Below are 21,852 nucleotides of genomic sequence, written 5' to 3'. Positions count from 1 at the left end.
AACTTGCTCTTCAATAATATCGTCATCTTCTTCAGAGGAAGAATACTCATCAGAGCTCATGAATGATAATAGGAGGTTCAGTGGAATCTCTATGGTCTCTGTATGAGCCTCAGATTCCTTTGGTTTCTCATTAGGGACTTCCTTATTGGCTAGTTTGCGTCCATTGAGGTCTTCCTCACTAGAAATCACTGTCTCTTTCTCCTCTATAGGTTCGGCCATTTTGGTTATTTTGATGGCCTTGCACTCTCTCTTTGGATTCTCTTCTGTATTATTTGGGAGAGTACTAGGAGGAGTTTCAGTAACTCTTTTACTTAGCTTACCCACTTGTGCCTCTAAATTTTTGATGGAGGACCTTGTTTCAGTCATAAAACTGAGAGTGGCCTTAGATAGATCAGAGACTATGTTTACTAAGCCAAATGGGCTCTGCTCAGAATTCCATGTCTATTGCTGAGAAGATGATGGAAAAGGCTTGCTATTGCCAAACCTATTTCTCCCACTATTATTATTATTGAAGCCTTGTTGAGGCTTCTGTTGATCCTTCCATAAAAAATTTGGATGATTTCTCTATGAAGGATTATAGGTGTTTCCATAGGGTTTTCCCATGTAATTCACCTTTTCCATTGTAAGATTCTCAGGGTCATAAGCTTCTCCTTCAGAGGAGGCTTCTTTAGTACTGCCGGATGCAGCTTGCAATCCAGTCAGATTCTGAGAAATTATATTGACTTGTTGAGTCAATATTTTGTTCTGAGCCAATATGGCATTTAGAGTATCAATCTCAAGAACTCCTTTCTTTTGAGTCATCCCATTATTCACAGGATTTCTTTCAGAAGTGTATATAAACTGGTTATTTGCAACCATCTCAATGAGTTCCTAGTCTTCTACAGGTGTTTTCAGATGAAAGGATCCACCAGCAGAATGGGCCAATGACATCTTGGACAATTCAGATAGACCATCATAGAATATACATATGATGCTCCATTCTGGAAGCATGTCAGAATGACACCTTTTGGTTAATTGCTTGTATCTTTCCAAAGCTTCATAGAGAGATTCACCTTCCTTTTGTTTGAAGGTTTGGACTTCCACTCTAAGCTTGTTCATCTTCTGAGGTGGAAAGAATTTGGTCAAGAAAGCATTGACTAACTTGTCCTAAGATTCAGGCTTTCTCTAGGTTGTGAGTCCAACCATATCCTAGCTCTGTCTCTTACAGCAAAAGGGAAAAGCATAAGTCTGTAGACCTCGGGATCAACCCCATTGGTCTTAACAGTATCACAGATCTGTAAGAATTTAGCTAAGAACTGATGTGGATCTTCCAATGGAAGTCCATGAAACTTGCAATTCTACTGCATTAGAGAAACTAGTTGAGGCTTAAGCTCAAAGTTGTTTGCTCCAATGGCAGGAATTGAGATGCTTCTTCCTAGAAGTTGGAAGTTGGTGCAGTATAGTCACTAAGCATCTTTCTTGCATCTCTGGCATTGTTGTTGGGTTCAGCTGCCATGTCTACTTCTTTTTTGAAATTTTCTATAAGGTCCTCTCTGAAGTGTTGTGCTTTAGCTTCTCTTAGCTTCCTCTTCAGAGTCCTTTCAGGTTCAGGATAAGCTTCAACAAGAATGATTTTATCACTGTTTCTGCTCATATGAGAAAGAAGAGAACAAAAAGAGTAGTGAAATTCTCTATGTCAAAGTACAGAGATTTCTTGAGGTGTCAGAAGAAAAGAAGAATAGAGGAATGAGGTAGAGAGAGAATAAGAAGAATTCGAACACAGAGGGAGAGAGAGGGTTCGAATTATAAGTAGAAGAGAAGTGTTAGCAAATAAATAGAAAGAGATGAGAGAGAGAGTATTCAAAAATTAAAACTAAAACAATTAGTTAATTAAAAAGATTTTTGAAAAAGTTGGTTATTGATTTTCGAAAATTGGAGGTGGAAAAGTGGTTAGGTGGTTTTGAAAAAGATAAGAAATAGTAATTAGTTGAAAAAGATTTGAAAATAATTTTGAAAAGATAAGAAGTTAGAAAAAGATTTTGAAATGAAAATTTTAAAAAGATACGATTGAAATTTATTTTGAAAAAAGAGTTAAAAAGATTTTATTATTAAAATTAAAGTTGATGACTTGACCAACAAGAAACTAAAAGGTATGATTCTAAAATTCAAATATTGAACCTTTCTTAACAAGAAAGTAACAAGCTTGAAATTTTGAATCAAAACATTAATTGTTAGCAAGGATTTTCAAAAATATGAGATAAAATTAAGAAAAAAAATTTTGAAAAATTAGTTTGAAAATTTTCAAAAACATAAAAAAATTGAAAGATGAACATTTAAAATATGTTTGATGCAAAAAGTTATGAATTAAAGCATGAAAAATTGAAAAAAAAATCAAAATGGAAACAAAATTACCTCCCTTGTGTCATCTTGGCGTTAAACGCCCAGAATGCTATCCATTCTGGCGTTTAACGCCCACTTGGCTGCCTCTTGGGCGTTTAACGCCCAGCCAGATACCCTGACTGGCGTTAAACGCCAGGAATCCTTCTTTACTGGGCGTTTTTCTAAACGCCCGGAATGCTACCATTTCTGGTGTTAATCACCCAAAATGCTACCCATTCTAGCGTTTAACGCCCAGAATGATACCTTTACCGGTGTTAAACGCCCAGAATGATAGCCATTCTAGCGTTTAACGCCAAAAATGCCTCTTTACTGGCGTTTTAACACCAGTGAGCTCTTTTTCTCTGTGATTCCTTTGCTTTATGTTCTGATCCTTCATTTCTCTGTATTATTTACTTGAACAGATATATATTTTTTATTTTTGAATTTTTAATGAGGAGAGAGAAAAACAACAAAATGAATCAAAACATAAAAATTTAAGATCAAAACCAATAATGCATGCAAGAACACTTTGAATGTCAAGATGAACACCAAGAACACTTTGAAGATCATGATGAGCATCAAGAACATATTTTTTTTTTGAAATTTTTTTTAAGAAAAGAAAGACATGCATGACACCAAACTTAAAATTTGACACTAGACTCCAACAAGAAACACAATTTTTTTTTGTTTTTATGATTTTATTAACTTTTTTTTGTATTTTTCAAAAATAAAAATAAAAAGCTTAAACATAACATAGAATTACCCAATCTAAGCAACAAGATGAACCGTCAGTTGTCCAAACTCGAATAATCCCTGGCAACGGCGCCAAAAACTTGGTGCACAAAATTGCAATCACACTTTTGCAACTCCGCACAACTAACCAGCAAGTGCACTGGGTCGTACAAGTAATAAAACCTTACACGAGTAAAGGTCGATCCCACAGAGATTGTTGGCTTGAAGCAAGCTATGGTCATACTATAAATCTTAGTCAGGCGGATTCAAATGGTTATGAGGTTTTGATAATTAAAAGATAAATAAAATATAAAATAAAACAAAGACATTTATGTAATTCATTGGTGGGAATTTTAGATAAGCGTTTGGAGATGCTTTGTTGCTTCTGAACCTCTTCTTTCCTGTTGTCTTCATCCAATCATGCATGCTCCCTTACATGGCAAGCTGTATGTTGGTGGATCACCGTTGTCAATGCCTACCATCCGTCCTCTCAGTGAAAATGGTCCAGGTACGGTTTTCGCATGGCTAATCATCTATCGATTCTCACTTGTGTTGGAATAGGATCTCTCTATCCTTTTGCAAACTGTCACTACGCCCAACATTCGCGAGTTTAAAGCTCGTCGCAGTCATCCCATCCCATATCCTACTCGAAATACCACAGACAAGGTTTAGACTTTCCAAATCTCATGAATGCTGCTAATTGGTTCTAGCCTATACCACGAAGGTTCTAATCTCACGGATTCGAATGCTCTGTTGTCAGGAGAGGTGAGTCAAATCCGTGGATTAGAGACCCAAGAGATTATACTCCGGCTGTCGTCCAATGACTACACTAAACATCATGTAGATCGCTTGTGATTGTTAGGCACGCAGATCTTGGCTAAGCGAGTAACGAAGATAGTGAGTGACTGTCATAGGTCACCCCTTCATTATGACTTAACTGAATTAAGAATGAGAGTATATCTTGGAGAAGAAGTAGGCGTGAATTGAAAGAGAAATAATATTACTTGCATTAATTCATGAAGAAAACAACAGAGCTCCGCACCTTAATCTATGAGGTCTAGAAACTCCACCGTTGGAAAATACATAAGAGAGAACGCTCTAGGCATGGCCGAATGGCCAGCCTCTCTCAAAGTGATCAAAAGATCAAAAGATGATTTAAAGATAAAATACAATAGTTAAAAGTGCTATTTATACTAAACTAGTTACTAGGGATTATAGAAAATAAGTAACTAAGTGCAGATAGTGTAGAAATCCACTTTCGGGGTCCACCTGGGGTTTTCTTGGGCTGAGCTTTGAAGCTTTCACGTGCATAGGCCATTCTTGGACTTAAATGCCAGCTTGGATGCCAGTTTGGACGTTTAACTCCAGTTCTGGTACCAGTTCTGGCATTTAATGCCAGAAAGAGTCTCTGGTGGGTGTTTGGGACGTCAAATCTCGAGCAAAGTATGAACTATTATATATTGCAGGAAAGCCCAAGATGTCCAATTTCCAACGCAATTGAGAGCGCGCCAATTGGACTTCTGTAGCTCCAGAAAATCAACTTCAAGTGCAGGAGGGTCAGAATCCAACAGCATCTGTAGTCCTTTCTCAGCCTCTGAATCAGACTTTTGCTCAGGTCCCTCTATTTCAGCCAGAAAATACCTAAAATTATAGAAAAATACACAAACTCGTAGTAAAGACCAGAAATGTGAGTTTTGCATAAAAACTAATTAAAATATACTAAAAAGTAACTAAAACATACTAAAAACTACCTAAAAACAATGCCAAAAAGCGTATAAATTATCCACTCATCAGTGTTCTCACACCAAGTTTGGTATTGTCATACTTTAACTATGCAAGGTCCACACTAAGTATGGTGTTCTCACACCAAGTTCTCACACCAAGTTTTATCTTATCTTTCATTTTGTTTTTAATTTTGTTTGTTTTACTTGAATAAGCTTTCGCGTCACTTAGTTACTTTCACTACATAATCATGATTATTCCTTAGTCCATCACCATTATTTTTCTTTTTTGTTTGAGGACAAGCAACCATTCTAAGTTTGGTATTGGTTCTATGCACTAAATAGCCTAAAATGTGATAAAGATGACGATGAGGAAGATGATGAAGATGACAACTAAGCTTGTTAAATTCTATTTGCCTCCTTTCTTTTTAATTATGTCTATGTATGTTATCCTGTTCTATCTTATATAATGCAATTATGATTCCTGTCTCTCAAGTGCTTATCATGACTTGTCCATCACCAACCACAATTATAATTGTGCTTGCTACATAAAGCAAGCAAGGATCATGTGCTAAGAAGGAAACAAAAAGAAACAAGGTGTTGAATGTAGAGAGTATGACAATGTGAGTTTGGAAGGCCAAACTAACTAAAATGTTCAACACCTACTGAGCAAAAATTGTTTGGGGCTTTAATCTAGAAGACTATTCTGGGATCCTTATCATTGAGAAAGCCTTGAAGAAGCAAAACAAAAAATAATTAATACAAAAAGGGTTGAAAGAGAAGCCAAAGACTCTAAGTACCACTGACTAAGGAAATTAAAAGAAAAATGAGCTCAAAGAGCCTCCTAAGTCAAGTGTTTATGGTGCTTATGTATCAAGCAAAAGCTTGAAAACAAAGCATTTAGAGTCACAACTAAGCTCAAAGGTGCAAAGCACCCTCCCCAAAGAAAGAGAAAGCTAAAGGTTCTGAGCACCACTTATGGGGAATGTTAAAAGGACATTGTAAAGTCATAGAGCTTAGTGTGTCACATTCCTAGGCAACCAAAAAGAGAGACTTGGTGTGTCACATTCCAATATGAGGGCTTGGCACGCCGGGCCAAAGGTCCAGGGATAATTTTGTGCACAAAGTGGGCGTGCAATCCTGACCTCTTCATACTCCAAGGAAAATAACTTGCGTTATATAGGTCTAAATGAAGTGCTTTTAGAAGCGTTGGAAAGATAACATCCAGAGCTTTCTAACAATATATAATAGTCTATGGTATATGTGCAAAAAGGTGCATATGCAACATGCCAAAGGAAGGGCATGTCACACGCCCAAAAAGCGTGCTCCAGGAGGGCAAGAAGCATGGTGTGTAGCACGCCAAGTTCAATGGGCGTGTCATTTTAGAACGCCTTCAAAGGAGCATCATGCATACACATCCCCATGCGTACACACATGACCTGAAGTTTGCTACGTACATGCAAGGATTGAAAGTTTGATGGATCATGCGTACGCATCCTCCATGCATACACACGAATAAGGAATTTTACCCATTCATGTGTATGCATCTCCCATGCGTACATATGGCCCCATTTCCACAAAGCAGCGTGTAACACGCCCATATACTAGGGATGCCATTTTAGCACGCCTTCGAAGCCTCTATAATGCACACAGTTGGCGTGCAACACACCATACATAGGGCGTGCCACACACCCAATACCCCACCTCTCAGGATTGAAGAAAGTTTGATGTGCCACCTGTTAGGTGCAAGGCGTGGCATGCCAGGCCAACTCTATAGAGGCTCTAAAATAAAGCATTACAAGCACACAGTGGGATGTAACACGCTGCAGCAAGGATGTGTAACACGCCACAGCAAAGGGTGTGTCACACGCCAAAAAGAATGAAGCTCCAGAGATATCCAGAGGCTGGCATGAATCACGCCATGCATAGGGCGTGCAACTTGCTAGAGAAGCAGCTCCCAGGTGACCCAAACTTTGGGTATGCAACACGCCTGAGTACAAGGGCATGCCATTTTGGAATGCCTTCGAGACACCAATTGTGAAGAAAATGGTTGGCGTGCAACACGTCATATATGGGGCATGCAATATGCCATTGACCCAAGCAAGTGCAAGCCTCCATTCAAAGGCAACCCCACATTGGATGACGAGAAGTTGAATCACTAAAAGCCTTGAACCTGAATCACAATTGAACGTTGAAGATTAAATATGGAAGATTTGATTTGATTTGGTTTTGTTTTGGTTGTAATTAAGTTTGAATTTAATGATTAGATTTCTTTTAGTGGAGTATATAAGGTTTCTAAGAACCTACCTTCAAGTCCTTTTTGGCCTTTTTCATTATGAGTTTTTGATTTTGGAGTTTATCATGAGTAACTAATCTCCTCAGTTAAGGTTAGAAGCTCTGTACCTTGATTCCTACAGACTAATGTTATAGCTTTTCTACTTTGACTAATGCATAGATATTTTCTTAAGAAAGAGTTTTCGTTCTTCATCTAAAGGATTTAAATGTGTTGGAATACAATTTTTCTTACTTGAATTCTCTTCATATCTTAAAAAAGGTAATTAATTAAATTAAGCTTGAAAACTTCTTCTCATGATTCTTAGGTTTTGAACTTGGATTTGATAAGTGACATCGAATCAATCAAGTTTGGTTCTTGAGAATTATGTGGTTTTTAATTAGTGAACGCTCTTAACCTCTTGTCACAGTTGATTAATTATGGAACTAATAATTAATTAGGATTTGAGAAATTAAATTTCTAAGGAATTGGAGTTTGATCATTTATGATTTTCTATAAGTACATCTTTGCATAATCAAAGTAGAGAGTAAAAAGCATTTTTCTATAAGTCTAAACCTTAACCACTACTAGAAAACTAGTTATTACAGACGGATATTTCCGACGGATTTTATCCCACGGAAATACAGACGGAATTTCAGAGGGATTTTTTGTCGGAAAATAAAAAAATGAATTAGCATAAATTACAGACGGAAAAGAAAATCTGTCGATAATTTTGTCGGAAAAATTAATTTTTTCATGGGAAATGGTTACAGACGGATTTTCCGTCTGTAATTAAATGGACAAAAACGATGTGTTTTGTTAAATTATTACAGACGGAAAAATCCGTCTGTAATTTAAAAATTTCCGTCGGTAATACTGACTTAAACCTAAACGTTGCTTCTATACCTTCGAGCTCCACAGTTACACTCCACAGTTTCACAAGTAGCTTCAGACTCCATTCACACTCCAAATCTTGCTCCTCAGTGCCACATTCTTCCATCACCACTGTTCCATAACCACAGTCATCCACCGCATTCTTCCATCATCAACACCTTTGGGACTTCCATCACTCTCGTCGTCGTTGTCAATCATCACTCTCGGTAAACCTAACTCTACTTTTATGAGTATAAATTTTAATCCTCCTTCAGTGACTTTTTCTTCTCTTCAAACCCAACATCGATGGTGACTATATTTTCTTCCAGTTAGTTTAATTGCTGCTTGATTTCATTTCCGATTTAGGATTAAGCTAGGGTTTGCTTTTGATTTTGTGATTTATTTGGTTGCTGTGATGAATTTTTTATTTAATCAAAGCATTTCGAATGATGCATGTAAGCTATTTGATGAAAAGCCTCCGAAACATTCTTCTATCTTGTTATGTGCTTTCTCATAAGAAAACATACTTGCTCTCCTAACTACACAGTGGTTTTCTGTGAAGGTCCCTTGAACAAACAGAACCTGGAGTTTTTCTGAGCTGGGTTGGAGCTGAATCCAAGGTATGTGATTAAATTCATTCTTGTCACATCCTATATATTACGGAAATTAAACTTTAAAAATCTTGATCAAAAGTTTAGTAGTGACCTCATATCGAAGATAGTGTTTGTTTCGGTATGGTACTGAAATTAGTTCAATCCTTTAGAGTTAATGTTAATTAATTATTTTTAATTGAAAAGTTCCTTTCATGATAGGTAATATATATGCATCAAACTCCGTTTAATGTAACTGAAAGTCTGGAAGCATGGACAGGTGGAACCAGAACTACATTATTATCATCATTTTGTTGGTTCTCACTTGGTTCCTTGTTTTCATTATCATCATGATAATATATCTTACGCATTGTAAAAGAAACAAATAATCAAATATATAGGAACCTTTGTATATATTAGGAGCCTACTAATAGAAGTCTATAACAAACTGAATCCCGGAAGGGACCGAAATTAGGGGCACCGCGTTGATTTGATCGAAGGCTAAGTTTTGTAATTTTTTTCCCACGAGAAATTTTGGACTAACACTTTATTTTGCAATAAAGTTTTATATTTTAAAAAATTTATTTTAGTCAAATATATAAAATCTTCTATCATTTCGAAAAAGGGATTAATTTGTCTTATAAAATCTTCTATTCAACTTCCCCATCCTGACATCAAGTGTTCTCATTGCTTTATTCTGTGACAAACTTTACTTATTTATTTATTTAAATTATTGATTAGTTTATCATATTAATAAAATATATTTTACTTAAATAATGGAAATAAATAAACAAAATTATTTGAAAATTAAAATAAAAAGATAATAACATTGTTATATTTGCCGACCCTACTCTTTACTATATTACCTGGTTTATCTATGCGTCTGAGTGTGTATGTGTCAGAAAGGGAATGATATCATAGTTTATAATATTGGTGGATTTTTGGCTTTCCATGAGCTAATCTGCCTCTAATAACAGTTGGCTAATTGCTATTGAGTTGCTATTCTCTTGTAGAGGAGAAACGACTGGGTACTTAACTTTGTTTTGTGCCCCTTTTTACTGTCAGTATATGCCATCTATATGAGATTGACTTATTAATAGGCAATGTTTATTGGATGTAAGACTCACTGACTAATGTACTTTTGTAAAATAGAACCTTTTGGCGGTAATTTGTGAATGGCTGAAATCTGTAATTCATGTTAAATATATTGTCATAAAGGTTAGTTTCATGTTAGCGTACTACAAATTTGCAGGTTACAGATGGAACATTCCTTGAAGAACCTGGTTCTGGTGCAGTAGCAACTGTTGATAATAAAAAGGTCTTTGTTGGGACATTGGATTGGATCACCAAGTACTGGAGTATTTGATTTTTATCATTCTCTGAAAATATACAGGGTAGGATACACCTCAAATTTTATTTATTTTTAAAATTTAATTTATTTAAAGGAATTTTTTTCCATTTTTTTCAAATGAATGCAGCATATTGCTGATTATGCTTGCTTTAGATTCATCCATGTTACTAAGATACTGGATGGTAGCTTTGTTCTTTTTTTTTTCTTAACAAAAATGTATATACATATTTACACTCAGATTTTGAAATGAAATGAAAATGTCATTCTAGATAATGAAAAGCAAATCCTGATAGATTATTCACAAGCTTAATATTTAGTTTGCTACATTAAAATAAATTTGGTGGAAGCTGAAGTTATTAGTGAGAGATTGAATTCATTTATTTGTTCCCCTCAGAATATTTTAAATTATGCACTACTGTAACATGTTTTTAGCCTCAGCTAACTGCTTATTTATCCCACTCAATCCTCCAATGCTACACGAAGACTTGTTTTTACTCCATGTGCGTTAAATGCAAAATAATAGAATAATATTCATTCTGATTTCTTTTTTTTTTCTTTTAACCCCGTCATTGTTGAGATCCAATTTAAGAGAAATCCTTTCTATAAACGCCACTCTCTGATGCAGTCCAAGTAGGAAAATCAGAGATACTATTTTAATAATTTCAGTGTTGTCGTTTTGGAAAAGGAAGGTAAAGGCAATTGGTCCAATCCAAATTAGCTTCTTTCAGTTTCAATTGTAAACGCATATTAATTTAATCTTAATTTCCTCTGCCTAGTTAATTGAAGTTGATAAGTAACGTGGTAGTTTCCCACAAAATATCATGGCGCTATTATCTCGTGGTTTGGTAGGTTGTATTATCATGATTAGCATATATATATATATATATATATATATATATATATATATATATATATATATATATATATATATATATTGTTGGTAGTTTCCCACAAAATTCGAATCTTAAGATGCCTTTTGTTCTTCACAGGTTAGCATATATATATTTAGCTTGATAGTTAAAATAAATCTGTACATAGATATACTTGATTTCTTATTTAACTTGATTATTTACCATCTCAGAATTCTTGTAAACTATAACAAAACATTGTTGGAAAATTATTAGCTACTGCAATTGGGATTGCAAAGAAGCTAGAAAATACTGAAAAATTCATTGTTGTAAGTTTGCACTCATTCTGTTTTGAAGTTATTGTAGTTGGCTTCACACCATCTTGTATTAAAACTCTGCACTAGAACCAGAGTTTTCACACCATCATATAGCTGAGGATATTGACGTTAGATATGAGCAATTCTATTTTAAATATTTAGTTTCAATTCTAGCTAGTAGTTTTTAAATATTAACATGTCTCATATGAATACATTAATTTGCTATGTCAATGTTTACTAATAAATACAGGTCCAACATGGTGAAAATGATGTAAATGCTTTAACTTCTGCTGTTTGTTTGGGATGAAGTCAAGAATCATTGCATAGTTTTTTTTTTGTTTTTTGTTTTTTTTTTTTTAATCTCTAGTATAGAACTTATTCTCCTAATAGTAATAGATACTAGTAACTAGTATTGGTGCTCAATTCTCCTAAAGTCTCCTCTCCCCCATGTCACAAGTTTCTCTTCTGCCACTTATTAGTTCTCTCTTCTTTGATTTTCTTTTTTGAATGTGCATTCACTTCTTTAATTATTAAAATCATGTTAGCTGATGAACTGTTCATGTTCCCATAGCAATTCCCTAACTCTCTCTCTCTCTCTCTCTCTCTCTCTCTCTCTTATTGCACAGTAGTTAATTGTTAGAAGATTAATTTGTGTGTTCGCTCAGAGATTTTTGGTCCAATCTCTTCAACTTTTTGCTTGGATTTTAGGTTAGTGCAATTTTTGTATTGTAAACTTCATTGATTTCTAGGATATTGTATGATAAAAGAAATATTGCTTATGTTGTGTTCTTGCTTGTATTGCATTGAAAACATTGATATGGTTAACCTAGGTTATTGCTTATGAGAGATGAAATGTTACTTGTGTTGGATAATTTATAGGTACTAAAAACATCGAATTCGTAAGATATGTCTTGGCACCATCGAGTGTGGATGTATGATAGGTTGAATCCAACAAGAGGGGGTATTAAACCTGAGTTTTATGACAAGGTTGAGGATTTTATAGAAACGATTAGTAAGTTAGATGTTGTGAAGTCGGAAGGAAAGTGTAGATGCCCATGCGTTAAGTGTAGATGCACAAACTATAAAGAGCTGAACATTATTAAGATGCATTTGTGGGAAAAGGGGTTTATGCCAAATTATTGGATTTGGACAGAACATGGAGAGATTGATGACATAGGGATTAATCAGATGGGATTCAATAATTGTGGGGAAGGTGGTTCAGGAAGTGGTGCAAATGTGGAAGAATGTGATATGTATAACATTAGCTGGGAAGACAACTCCAGAAGGTATCATGAAATGGTTTTCGATTCTGCTGGTCCAGAGGATCCTCATGTAGAGGCTAAAAACTTTTTTGATCTTCTTGAGGCAGCTCAAAAGCCTTTGTGGGAAGGTTGTGTGCACTCTCAACTATCGATAGCTGTTAGAATGCTATGCATTAAGGCCGAGGGAAACCAATCGCAGGAGTCATTTAAGCAATGGACGACCTTAATTAGGGAAATTGCTCCTGAGGGTAGTGCCATACCTAGGGATTACTATGAAGCTAAGAAGTTAGTGCAAAATCTTGGATTGAAGGCAATCAAAATAGATTGTTGCTCAAACAATTGCATGTTGTATCGAAAAGATGATGCTGTTCTAACTAGTTGCAAGTTTTGTGAAGTACCTAGATTCATGCCTATTTCTGATGGTGGTTGTAAGTCCAAGAGAGTTCCTATCAGACGGATGCACTACTTACCCTTAATCTCTAGACTTCGAAGGCTTTATGCGTCAATGAGTTCAGCTCCGCACATGACGTGGCACATCAAAAACCAACGTGATGATGGCGTGATGACCCATCCGTCACATGGGGAGGCATGGAAAAGCTTTGACCGTATCCACTCTGATTTTGCTTTGGAGCCTAGAAACATTAGGTTAGGTCTTTGCTCTAATGGGTTTACCCCAAATATCCAATTTAGCAAGGCTTATTCTTGTTGGCCCGTAATTGTTATTCCATACAATCTACCTCCTAGGATGTGTATGAAAGATCCTTATTTGTTCTTGACTTGCTTAATACCTAGTCCTAATAACCCTAAAGCCAACATTAATGTATTCTTGGGACCCCTAATTGACGAATTAAATGAGTTGTGGAATCCTGGTGTTTTGACATATGATATTGTAGAAAAGAAGAATTTTGTCTTAAAGGCGGCATTGATGTGGACTATCAATGATTTCCCGGCTTATGGGATGTTGTCTGGGTGGATGACACAAGGAAGATTGTCATGTCCTATTTGCATGGAGGATACCAAGTCTTTTACACTATCACATGGAGGTAAGGCATCATGGTTTGATTGTCATCGGAGGTTTTTGCCGATAAACCACCCTTATAGGCGCAATAAGAATGACTTCAGAAAGAATAAAATAGAAAGTGAAGAGGCTCCTACCAGATTAAGTGGTTTGGAGATTTGGCAAAGGGTTAAAGGACTTGGGAAGATATCAGATAATGGAAAGTGGATCAAATCGCGAGAGTATGGTATTACTCACAATTGGACTAAGCAAAGTGTGTTTTGGGAGTTACCTTATTGGAAGGATAACCTGGTTCATCACTGTCTTGATGTAATGCACATAGAGAAGAATGTGCTTGATAACATAATGAATACTGTTATGGACACTGATAGAACTAAAGACAATGAAAAGGCTAGGTTAGATCTGGCTGAACTGTGCAAGCGTCCAGATTTACATTTGCGGCATGTCGGTGATAATTATTGGTCCAAACCTAAGGCAGCTTATACTTTAACTTCTGAACAGCAACAAGACGTGTATAAGTGGGTGCAACAACTTAGATTTCCAGATGGTTATGCATCTAACCTTGCTAGATGTGTAAGTCTTTCCCAGGGGAGGTTTATTGGTATGAAGAGCCATGATTGTCACATTTTTATGCAGTGCTTGCTTCCAACTGCATTCAGAGAACTACCTACAAATATATGGAAGCCTCTTACTGAGTTAAGCCAGTTTTTCAAAGACTTGTTGTGCTCAACCACCCTCAAAGTTCATGATTTAGAGGTTATGGAGCAGAATATTCCCATTATCCTTTGCAAGTTAGAAAGGATATTTCCCCCGGGATTCTTTAATGTGATGGAGCATTTGCCAATTCATCTAGCATATGAGGCACGTGTGTGTGGACCTGTCCAATATAGGTGGATGTATCCGTTTGAAAAGGTGATAGGAGCATTCAAGCGAACAGTGAAAAATAGAGCAAGGGTTGAAGGTTCGATTTGTGAGGCTTTCTTGGCAAAGGAGACTTCAAGTTTTGTTTCTTTCTACTTTGAACCACATATCTTATCGAGGCAAACCCGTGTGGGAAGAAATGATGACGGGGGAGACACAATTAAAGCTTCTCTATCAATATTTAATAGACCTGGTCGCAAGGTTGGAAAAGCTAAAGATCATTGGTTAGACAAACGGGACAAAGCTACAGCTCATTTGCATATTCTACTCAATGAAAGCAAAGTTAGCCCTTTCTATATGTAAGTTCACAAATCTTTTATTAAATAGTTAATTACACTTGTTCTACTAACGAATCCCATAGCTTATCAACTCTAGTCCTACTTTCATCAAGGTTTTGGAAAGAAACTTGTCCTGGAGAAAGCGATGACCGATTTTCCCCTTGGTTTGCATCATATGTAAGTGTATAGATTCGTATCATAGATGCATTACATAGTAATCACATATCTTTTATTAAATAGTTTGATTCATGTTTTTAACTAGGTTCAAAATCAATGCAACGAAATTGTTGATCCCGGTTTGCAATCACTTTCTTGGGGACCTTCAAACAAAGCAACAAGTTATCCAATTTATAAAGTAAATGGATATACATTTCATACTCTTGCAAGGGCAAAACGAAAGAAAACCGATAACACCTGTGTGTATGTCAAAGGTGATGCAGGCAATGGGGAAAGTGATTGGTTTGGATTATTAGAAGATATACTCGAGATTGAATACACTGGTGATGACTCTAATCGAGTTGTTTTGTTCAAATGTCAATGGTATGATCCAACTCGTCCAAATGGAACACGTATTCATAATGACTACAAAATAACTGAAGTCAACCATAGCAAAAGATATCGCCACTATGATCCTTTCATTGTCGCCCAAAAAGCTAAACAAGTTTACTTCTTACCTTATCCTGGAAATTGCAAGTCTCTGTGGCATGTTGTTGTAAACACTAAACCAAGAGGTCTAATTGAAACCAATCATGTACATGTAGATGAGGATGAGGATGAGAATGATGTAGCTTATCAAGTGGATGAGAGCAATCCTTCTAGGATTTCAGACACTGAGCCTCCTATTAGTCTTAAGTCTCCATTTGGAGAGGACCGCATTGTTGAATTGTCCATTGGCTCTAGTTCTGGAGCTAATAAAAATGAATATGATGATGTTGCAGACTTTGATGATGATATCGATTTTTAATAGGGTAACATTCCTGAGCTAATTTAATTTGGTTTTGGTGCAGTATATATAGAACTTTCCATTTTCAAAATTTTAATGTTTCATCTCTCATTTACTTTACATATTTTATAATCTGTTATACTATTGAATCAGTTAATAGTAAAAAAGGTAATTAAAATAAATTAATTGGCCTTATTGTTGGAAAATAAAATGTTAATCTGGTTTTCTGCAGACTGACGTTGAAATAGAAGACTACAGCAAAGCTCAACCTGATGCTCTTGCACACTCAGCCTCCAAAATCATAGCTCGTTGGAGATACAAGAGTATCCAAGTAGAGGTAATAAATTTCAATATTGACTAAAAAGAAATCAACTTTAATTTCTACTCTTAAATTGATTTCTTTTCCATAACGACTTTAGCTACTAAGAACAAAGTCACGTTAAATAAAACAATATAACTTTAAATCAATGTATTTGGCATAAAATGGTATATTGTTAAATCAATATTAATTTGCAAGCATTAGTAAAAGGCTTCTATAAAATGCCTCGTTTATGTGAGTGACTTGTTTTCTAGATGTATAGAACTGTTAAGACCACTGACAAGCCTGCAGCTTCTTCAGGTAATTCGGATTGCTTAATCTTCATTCATTTTTTATATGTATTATATGCATGACATTAAATTTCATGATTAATGATAAAAATTAAAAAATAAATAAAATATATAAAAACCAGACTTGAATCAATGGAAACCCAATTCTGATACTCGATGCAAAGAATGGTTGGAGAAGAAGAAAGGTTATCTATAAATAGTTGTCCAGTCTTCACTACATTTGCACTGAGTTCCCTTCACTCTCTTATCTATAAATACTGTGTACTCCCTGCATTCTTAATTAATTTTCATCTTCACTATTTTGGTACAATTAAGTAAGAACTGATCGAGTAATTTTCTATAAGTATAAGTAAGAAATTATGGGATATGTGCCTTGTCAAATTAATGGGATATGTCCAAATCAAATGGCATTTTTCCGATTGTGCTTGTCAATTTAAATTTTATAATATAAATTAATGTTATTGGCAGAGCCAGAGTAGCATTATTACTTTATAATATAAATTTGTAAAGATGTTGGTGATGATGATGGCAGGTACCTATTGCTGAATTCCTTACTCTCTTTAGAAATATTACTTTTCGTTACAACCAGTTATGATCAATTTGATCTTCTTGTTTCAATTTGTTGCAGGAGGCACAACTTATTTCTGTAGACTCCCTTGGGTTTGATCTAAGAGTTTGATCTTCTGATTATCTCGAGTAAGTTTTGTACTTGTATGCCTATATGCCATTGGCCAATGATTGTGTATAGAAGTAAAGGCCAGCTATGCATGCAGAGCAAATCAGTTGATGGAATGCATGTTGGTTTCATCTTTAATATTATTTTAGCTTGTGTTATTTTAATTTTGTCTTTAATATATATGTAGATCATGGCTCCTCGAGTCAAGGGTAAAGGTGTCAAGGGTCATAGAGGTTCTCGAACCACCGCCGCAGCCGCTATTACCACCAACTCCACCTCTTCTGGGACTTCAGTTGTGCCAGATTTTCAGTCAGGACCACTTACCCAGCAACCATATTTGATGGTGCCTAATCAAGGCTACACTGGTCTTCCTCCACCAACTTGGCCTACTCCAGGATGTATGGGCCCTCCACCACCCCCTCTTCCAATTTCGATTCCTCCTCCGTCTCGCAATTCCAGCCTATTAGTTGATTCAGAGACACCTGGAAGCTCTAGTACATCTCCTCCATCAGAAACTGCATCGGTTCCTAATGTTGTCACAAAACAAAGATTGGTTCCAGATGGAAAAACAAGGTAAAATTTGATTGCTTGAATTAGAGAAATAATTACTTTTTTTTAGTTTCCTAACTTGTCAATTCTTTATGAAATTATCAGTTGGTTACCTTTCCCTCCTGGTTCGCAAAAGATTACAGAGATCATCAAGAAACGGTATGATAAACTATATAAAAAGTTTGGGGATGTCCCTCTTCTGACAAAGAAGCTTTGGTTTAAGGAGTGGAAGGTAAAAATAACATATATATCAATGATCATATATGATTTATGTATATCTTTGTCATCTATACTATAAATGGCTTGTATATAATGTCCTGCAAGAAAAATATCATGAGAATATGTGTTTCACTTAGCTTTATAAATGTCCTATATATAAATTACTAAGTTTTGTTTACCTGTTTCAATCAGTTTTGAATAATCATGTTGATATACCATAATTCATGATATATAGTTATATACTTGATGTGTGGAAAACGATCCAACACAAAACTCACCGGCAAGTGTACCGGGTCGCATCAAGTAATAAAACTCACGGGAGTGAGGTCGATCCCACAGGGATTGAAGGATTGAGCAATTTTAGTTTAGTGGTTGATTTAGTCAAGCGAATCAAGTATTGGTTGAGTGGTTTATCATTAACAGAAACTAAATTACTTGGAATGTAAAGGGAGAGGGGAGAATTGCAGTAAATTAAAGAGCAGGAAAGTAAAAATGCTGAATCTTAAAGAACAAGAAATTAAATGACTGAAACTTAAAGTGCAAGAAATGTAAATTACAGTAACTTAAAGTGCAAGGAATATAAATTGCTTGAATGGAAAGGGGAGTTGAGGATTGGGAATTCAGAATTTCAGCAATGGAAATCAAATTGCAACAATTAACTAAACAAGAGATGAATTGAAATAGACTAGATCACAAACAGAAATGGAAATTAACTTGCAACAGGGGTTCACAGAAGAACCCAAAAGGAGAATGGGATCTCAGGACTCCAGAGACTAGACAGCAAAGTCTAGATCTCAATTGCCTTCCCAGATCCAAGTTCACAAAGCAATTAACAAGAAATTAAAGAAGAAACAGAGAAGGAAATGTAATTGAACTCAATTATGCAGAAGAGAAATTAAAGAGATCTTGAATGGAGATTGAGACAGAAATTCCTCAATTCTTCACACCCAAGACTCAAACAAGAAAGGTAAAAATGCTCAAGCAAGAACGAGGAAGAAGAGAGATCAATTCTCCTCCTCAATTCTCTGAAATCTCAGTTCCTAGCTCTCAGTGAAGTCTCCAAGAGAAGGTTCAAAAGTCAAAATAAAAGAAAAGATTCAAAGCTCCAAAGAAAGGTTCTTCTCTTAAATTACATCAAACTATCTCCTATTTATACACTTTCTATTCTTGGATCATGGGATTTGGATGGGCTTTTGATTTGGTGAAGAATTGAATTAAATTGGATTTTTTTATCCAATTTCAGCCCATGAAAAGTTGGCTTCCAGGAGGCTGCCCTGCCCTTGTGGAGGGCAGGACAGGAAAGTGTGCGTGCGGCCCTTGTGCGTGCGTGTTGGTGCGTGTGATGCTGCAGGATGCTGCCCTGCCCTTGTGGAGGGCAGGGCAGAGTTTTTTGGTGTGCCAGATTCTGCTCCCCGTGCGTGCTGTTGCTGCCGAGAGTCCTTGGTGCGTGCCAATCTGGTGCGCTGGCTGTGCACCACAAAATGCTGCCCTGCCCTCGCGGAGGGCAGGGCAATGTTTCCAAAAGTGAAGTTCCAAGTTCGAAACTTGGTGGAGGCGCACGCTGCTTCTTTTTCTTGGTTTTCTTGGCACCAAAGTCACGCCTAGTTCCTTACTTCCTCATGGTGCCGTGTTCGATTCATGGAGTTTGAAAGCAAGCTTGTTTTCTTTTTGTTTGAACGCTAATCCTTCCTTTCTTGTCCTTGGGTTCGAAACCCATAGGAAGCACTAGGAAGCAATTTCCTTTGAATTATTCTTGATTGAAGCCCGATATTGCTCTTGAGGAGGGCAGGGCAGAGTTTTTGCTCTCCTTGATCCTTGGCATCAAATTGTGCTCCGCCCTTGTTGTGGGCAGGGCAGTGTTGGTTCTCACGGCTTGTTTCATTATGTTGCCCTCCTGGAGGGCAGTGTGCCCTTGTGGAGGGCAATGTTTGCTTCCTCCTTCTATGCACCACACTTCTTATCTCTTGGGCCACGCTTTCTTAAGCCACGCTTCCTCTTTTCTTCTTTTCTTCACCTTCAAATAATCAAAACAACTACTCAAAGTATCACTAAATTCACAAGGCTTACAAATCAATTAAAAATCAATTAAATTTAGCTCAAACCTCATGAGTTAGCATCAATTTAATGGTAGTTGCTTGATTTAAAGAAGTTATGCATTTTCATTCCAAATCACTTACTTAGGATACAAGAAAGTGCATAAAGACTAATAAAACAAGTGAAATTAGCTTGAAAAATGGGTATATGATGACTTGTCATCAATACTCTCTATTTATTTTTCGAATAAATTCCTTACATAATTAAAATAGGAACATACAGGATCCAAAAAGAGGTAACAATGAATCATGAACTGGAGTTATTTTCTTGTATCCAAAAAGAGCTTAATACTGTGTTATTTTCTTGTCTTATCTTATATTATAGTATCTTTTTTATGTGCAGAGCCATTTTCTTATTGATGACGATGATGAGGAGTTTTTTTGGAAGGCTTTCAAATATAGGACAAGTAAGCGATTTAGCCAAATGATGTCGGATATCCGTGAGGGTGTGGATACAACCCACGAATGGCTAATTCCTGCTTACAAAAAGTTGTTGGAAAAGTACTGGGAAACGGATGAGAAATGGAAAAATATAAGGAAAAAAGCGAGGGAGAATCCAGTGTCACTCTTAGGTGGTTCTGTCCATTGCAGTGGTTCTATTCCACTGAGCTCAACTATAGAGAGGATGGTAACATAATTTAAGTGGCTTTGGATCTTATTTAATAGACATTTATTTATATAAAATTTTTTTATTCTGTGTTTATGTGAAATAAAAGAAGCAGTTAGAACGTACACCAACTCATGAGGAAGTCTTCAAGAAAACCCACACACTTAAAAGTGACAAGTCTAAATGGGTGGACAAACGCTCTCAAGACACTCATGTGAGATATAGTATAAATATTAAGTAGATAGATTTTTCACTACTACTATTTAGTTTCTTCTCTGTTACTTATTATTATTAGTAGTAGTTGTTGTGTTTTTTAATTTTGTTTTTATAACAGAATTACATCAAAAAACCAGAGTTATAGTACCTTTGTTTTTTAACATTTCAAGCAAAATGAAACTCTAATTTCTTCCAAATCTGAGCAAAGAAACATGTGTTTTAATTTACATATCTGAAAAACATGTGTCTAATTCTATACGACAATATATGTACTTGCTGGTTTTGGACCTACTTCTCATGCTCTGTTAGATTTCTGAGTTTGTGGCATATTGATTAACTTGTGGTTTTATGGATGATAACCTAAGAAAGCATCTAATATAGGTTTAACTAATTTTTTAGGGGAGTAAAGTTCTTGGTTCTTAAAAAGCAAGCATTGTATTTTGTTTCACCTTGTTATAATTGATTTTTGTTCTGCCATGCATTTGATGATTTGAACTGTGAAAATCTTCTGTATGTTTTAAAGAACTAGTTCATCACAGAAGTGTCTTTTGTTTTCTGTATTTTCTCTTGGGGCAACTTACAGCTGCAACTTAACTACTTAAGGGTTTTTTTTTCTTTTGATAATAATCATTGTGCAACAGGAGAAGTTTATAAAAAAGTTAGCAGAAGTTCAGGCCCAACATGTCGAGGCTCAAGCACAAGGAATGGAGCTACCACCAATTGATGAAGACTTGATTTGGGAGGAAGTGTGTGGTGGGCAAAAGAAGAATCGAGTTTACGGAAAATGAGCATTCTTTTCTAGCTCTATTAAGTCTATAACCACTTCTGCCAACTCTGTATCTGGAAGAGCATCTACAAATCAAAATTTTGTTCCTGATTTGCGAGAACAGATTCATAATCTCAATGAAGAGCTTTTTCAACGTGTTACTCAACAGACAGATGAGCGTATTAGTAAGTTGTTAGATACATGCTTGGCTCCTTTGGAAAAGACTCAAAAGAAGTTAGAAAAGTTAGAACGGGCAATTGGAAAGGCCAAGAAGGAAAAGCTGAAACAGAAGAGATGGAATGAGGCTTATGTTAGCTATTACAAGAAGGTTAGAGCGTCAAGTATGGTTGAAGATGACACTGAGGACTATAGTTGATAAATTTAGTATGGTTGAACAATATACTGAGGATTATAGTTGATAATACACTTTGTTTATGTCTTGAATTATATTGACTTGCTTGTTTATAATACTTTTCTTTTAGCTTTATAATATGATGAATTTGTTTATTTTTTTGTAATATTATAAATATTTGAATACTAATTAGATAAAAAATTGTAATTATTAAATTTATATTATTTTGTATAAAACAGGTTTGTTTTACAATGAAAAAATCTAAAAAAATTTATTTTATC

General features: G+C 35.7%; 1 protein-coding gene and 1 long non-coding RNA gene across 2 annotated transcripts; both read left to right on the top strand.

The window, feature by feature from the left end:
• Positions 1 to 10,859: 10,859 nt before the first annotated feature.
• Positions 10,860 to 17,725, top strand: LOC112805597 (uncharacterized). Its single transcript, XM_025847960.3, has 6 exons — positions 10,860 to 10,886; positions 15,717 to 15,821; positions 16,562 to 16,625; positions 16,722 to 16,789; positions 16,957 to 17,342; positions 17,424 to 17,725. The coding sequence occupies exons 5-6, from the start codon at positions 16,960 to 16,962 to the stop codon at positions 17,614 to 17,616; spliced, it is 576 nt and encodes a 191-aa protein (XP_025703745.2). The 5' UTR covers positions 10,860 to 10,886; positions 15,717 to 15,821; positions 16,562 to 16,625; positions 16,722 to 16,789; positions 16,957 to 16,959; the 3' UTR covers positions 17,617 to 17,725.
• On the top strand, positions 11,895 to 21,577 carry LOC140173460 (uncharacterized). Its single transcript, XR_011862345.1, has 3 exons — positions 11,895 to 12,452; positions 19,974 to 20,451; positions 21,095 to 21,577. It is a non-coding gene; the product is annotated as an uncharacterized lncRNA (long non-coding RNA).
• Positions 21,578 to 21,852: the final 275 nt, after the last annotated feature.

The sequence above is a fragment of the Arachis hypogaea genome, chromosome 6, assembly GCF_003086295.3.
Source record: "Arachis hypogaea cultivar Tifrunner chromosome 6, arahy.Tifrunner.gnm2.J5K5, whole genome shotgun sequence".
Classification (NCBI taxonomy): Eukaryota; Viridiplantae; Streptophyta; class Magnoliopsida; order Fabales; family Fabaceae; genus Arachis; species Arachis hypogaea.
Note: the sequence above shows the minus strand (reverse complement) of the source record. Positions and strands in the feature narration are given on the sequence as shown.

Bases quoted from the DNA above. Each gene is read 5' to 3' on its own strand.
- LOC112805597 (XM_025847960.3), top strand. From the start codon at position 16,960: ATGGCTCCTCGAGTCAAGGGTAAAGGTGTCAAGGGTCATAGAGGTTCT. The intron at 17,343-17,423 runs GTAAAATTTGAT...TGAAATTATCAG, and splicing joins GTTCCAGATGGAAAAACAAG to TTGGTTACCTTTCCCTCCTG.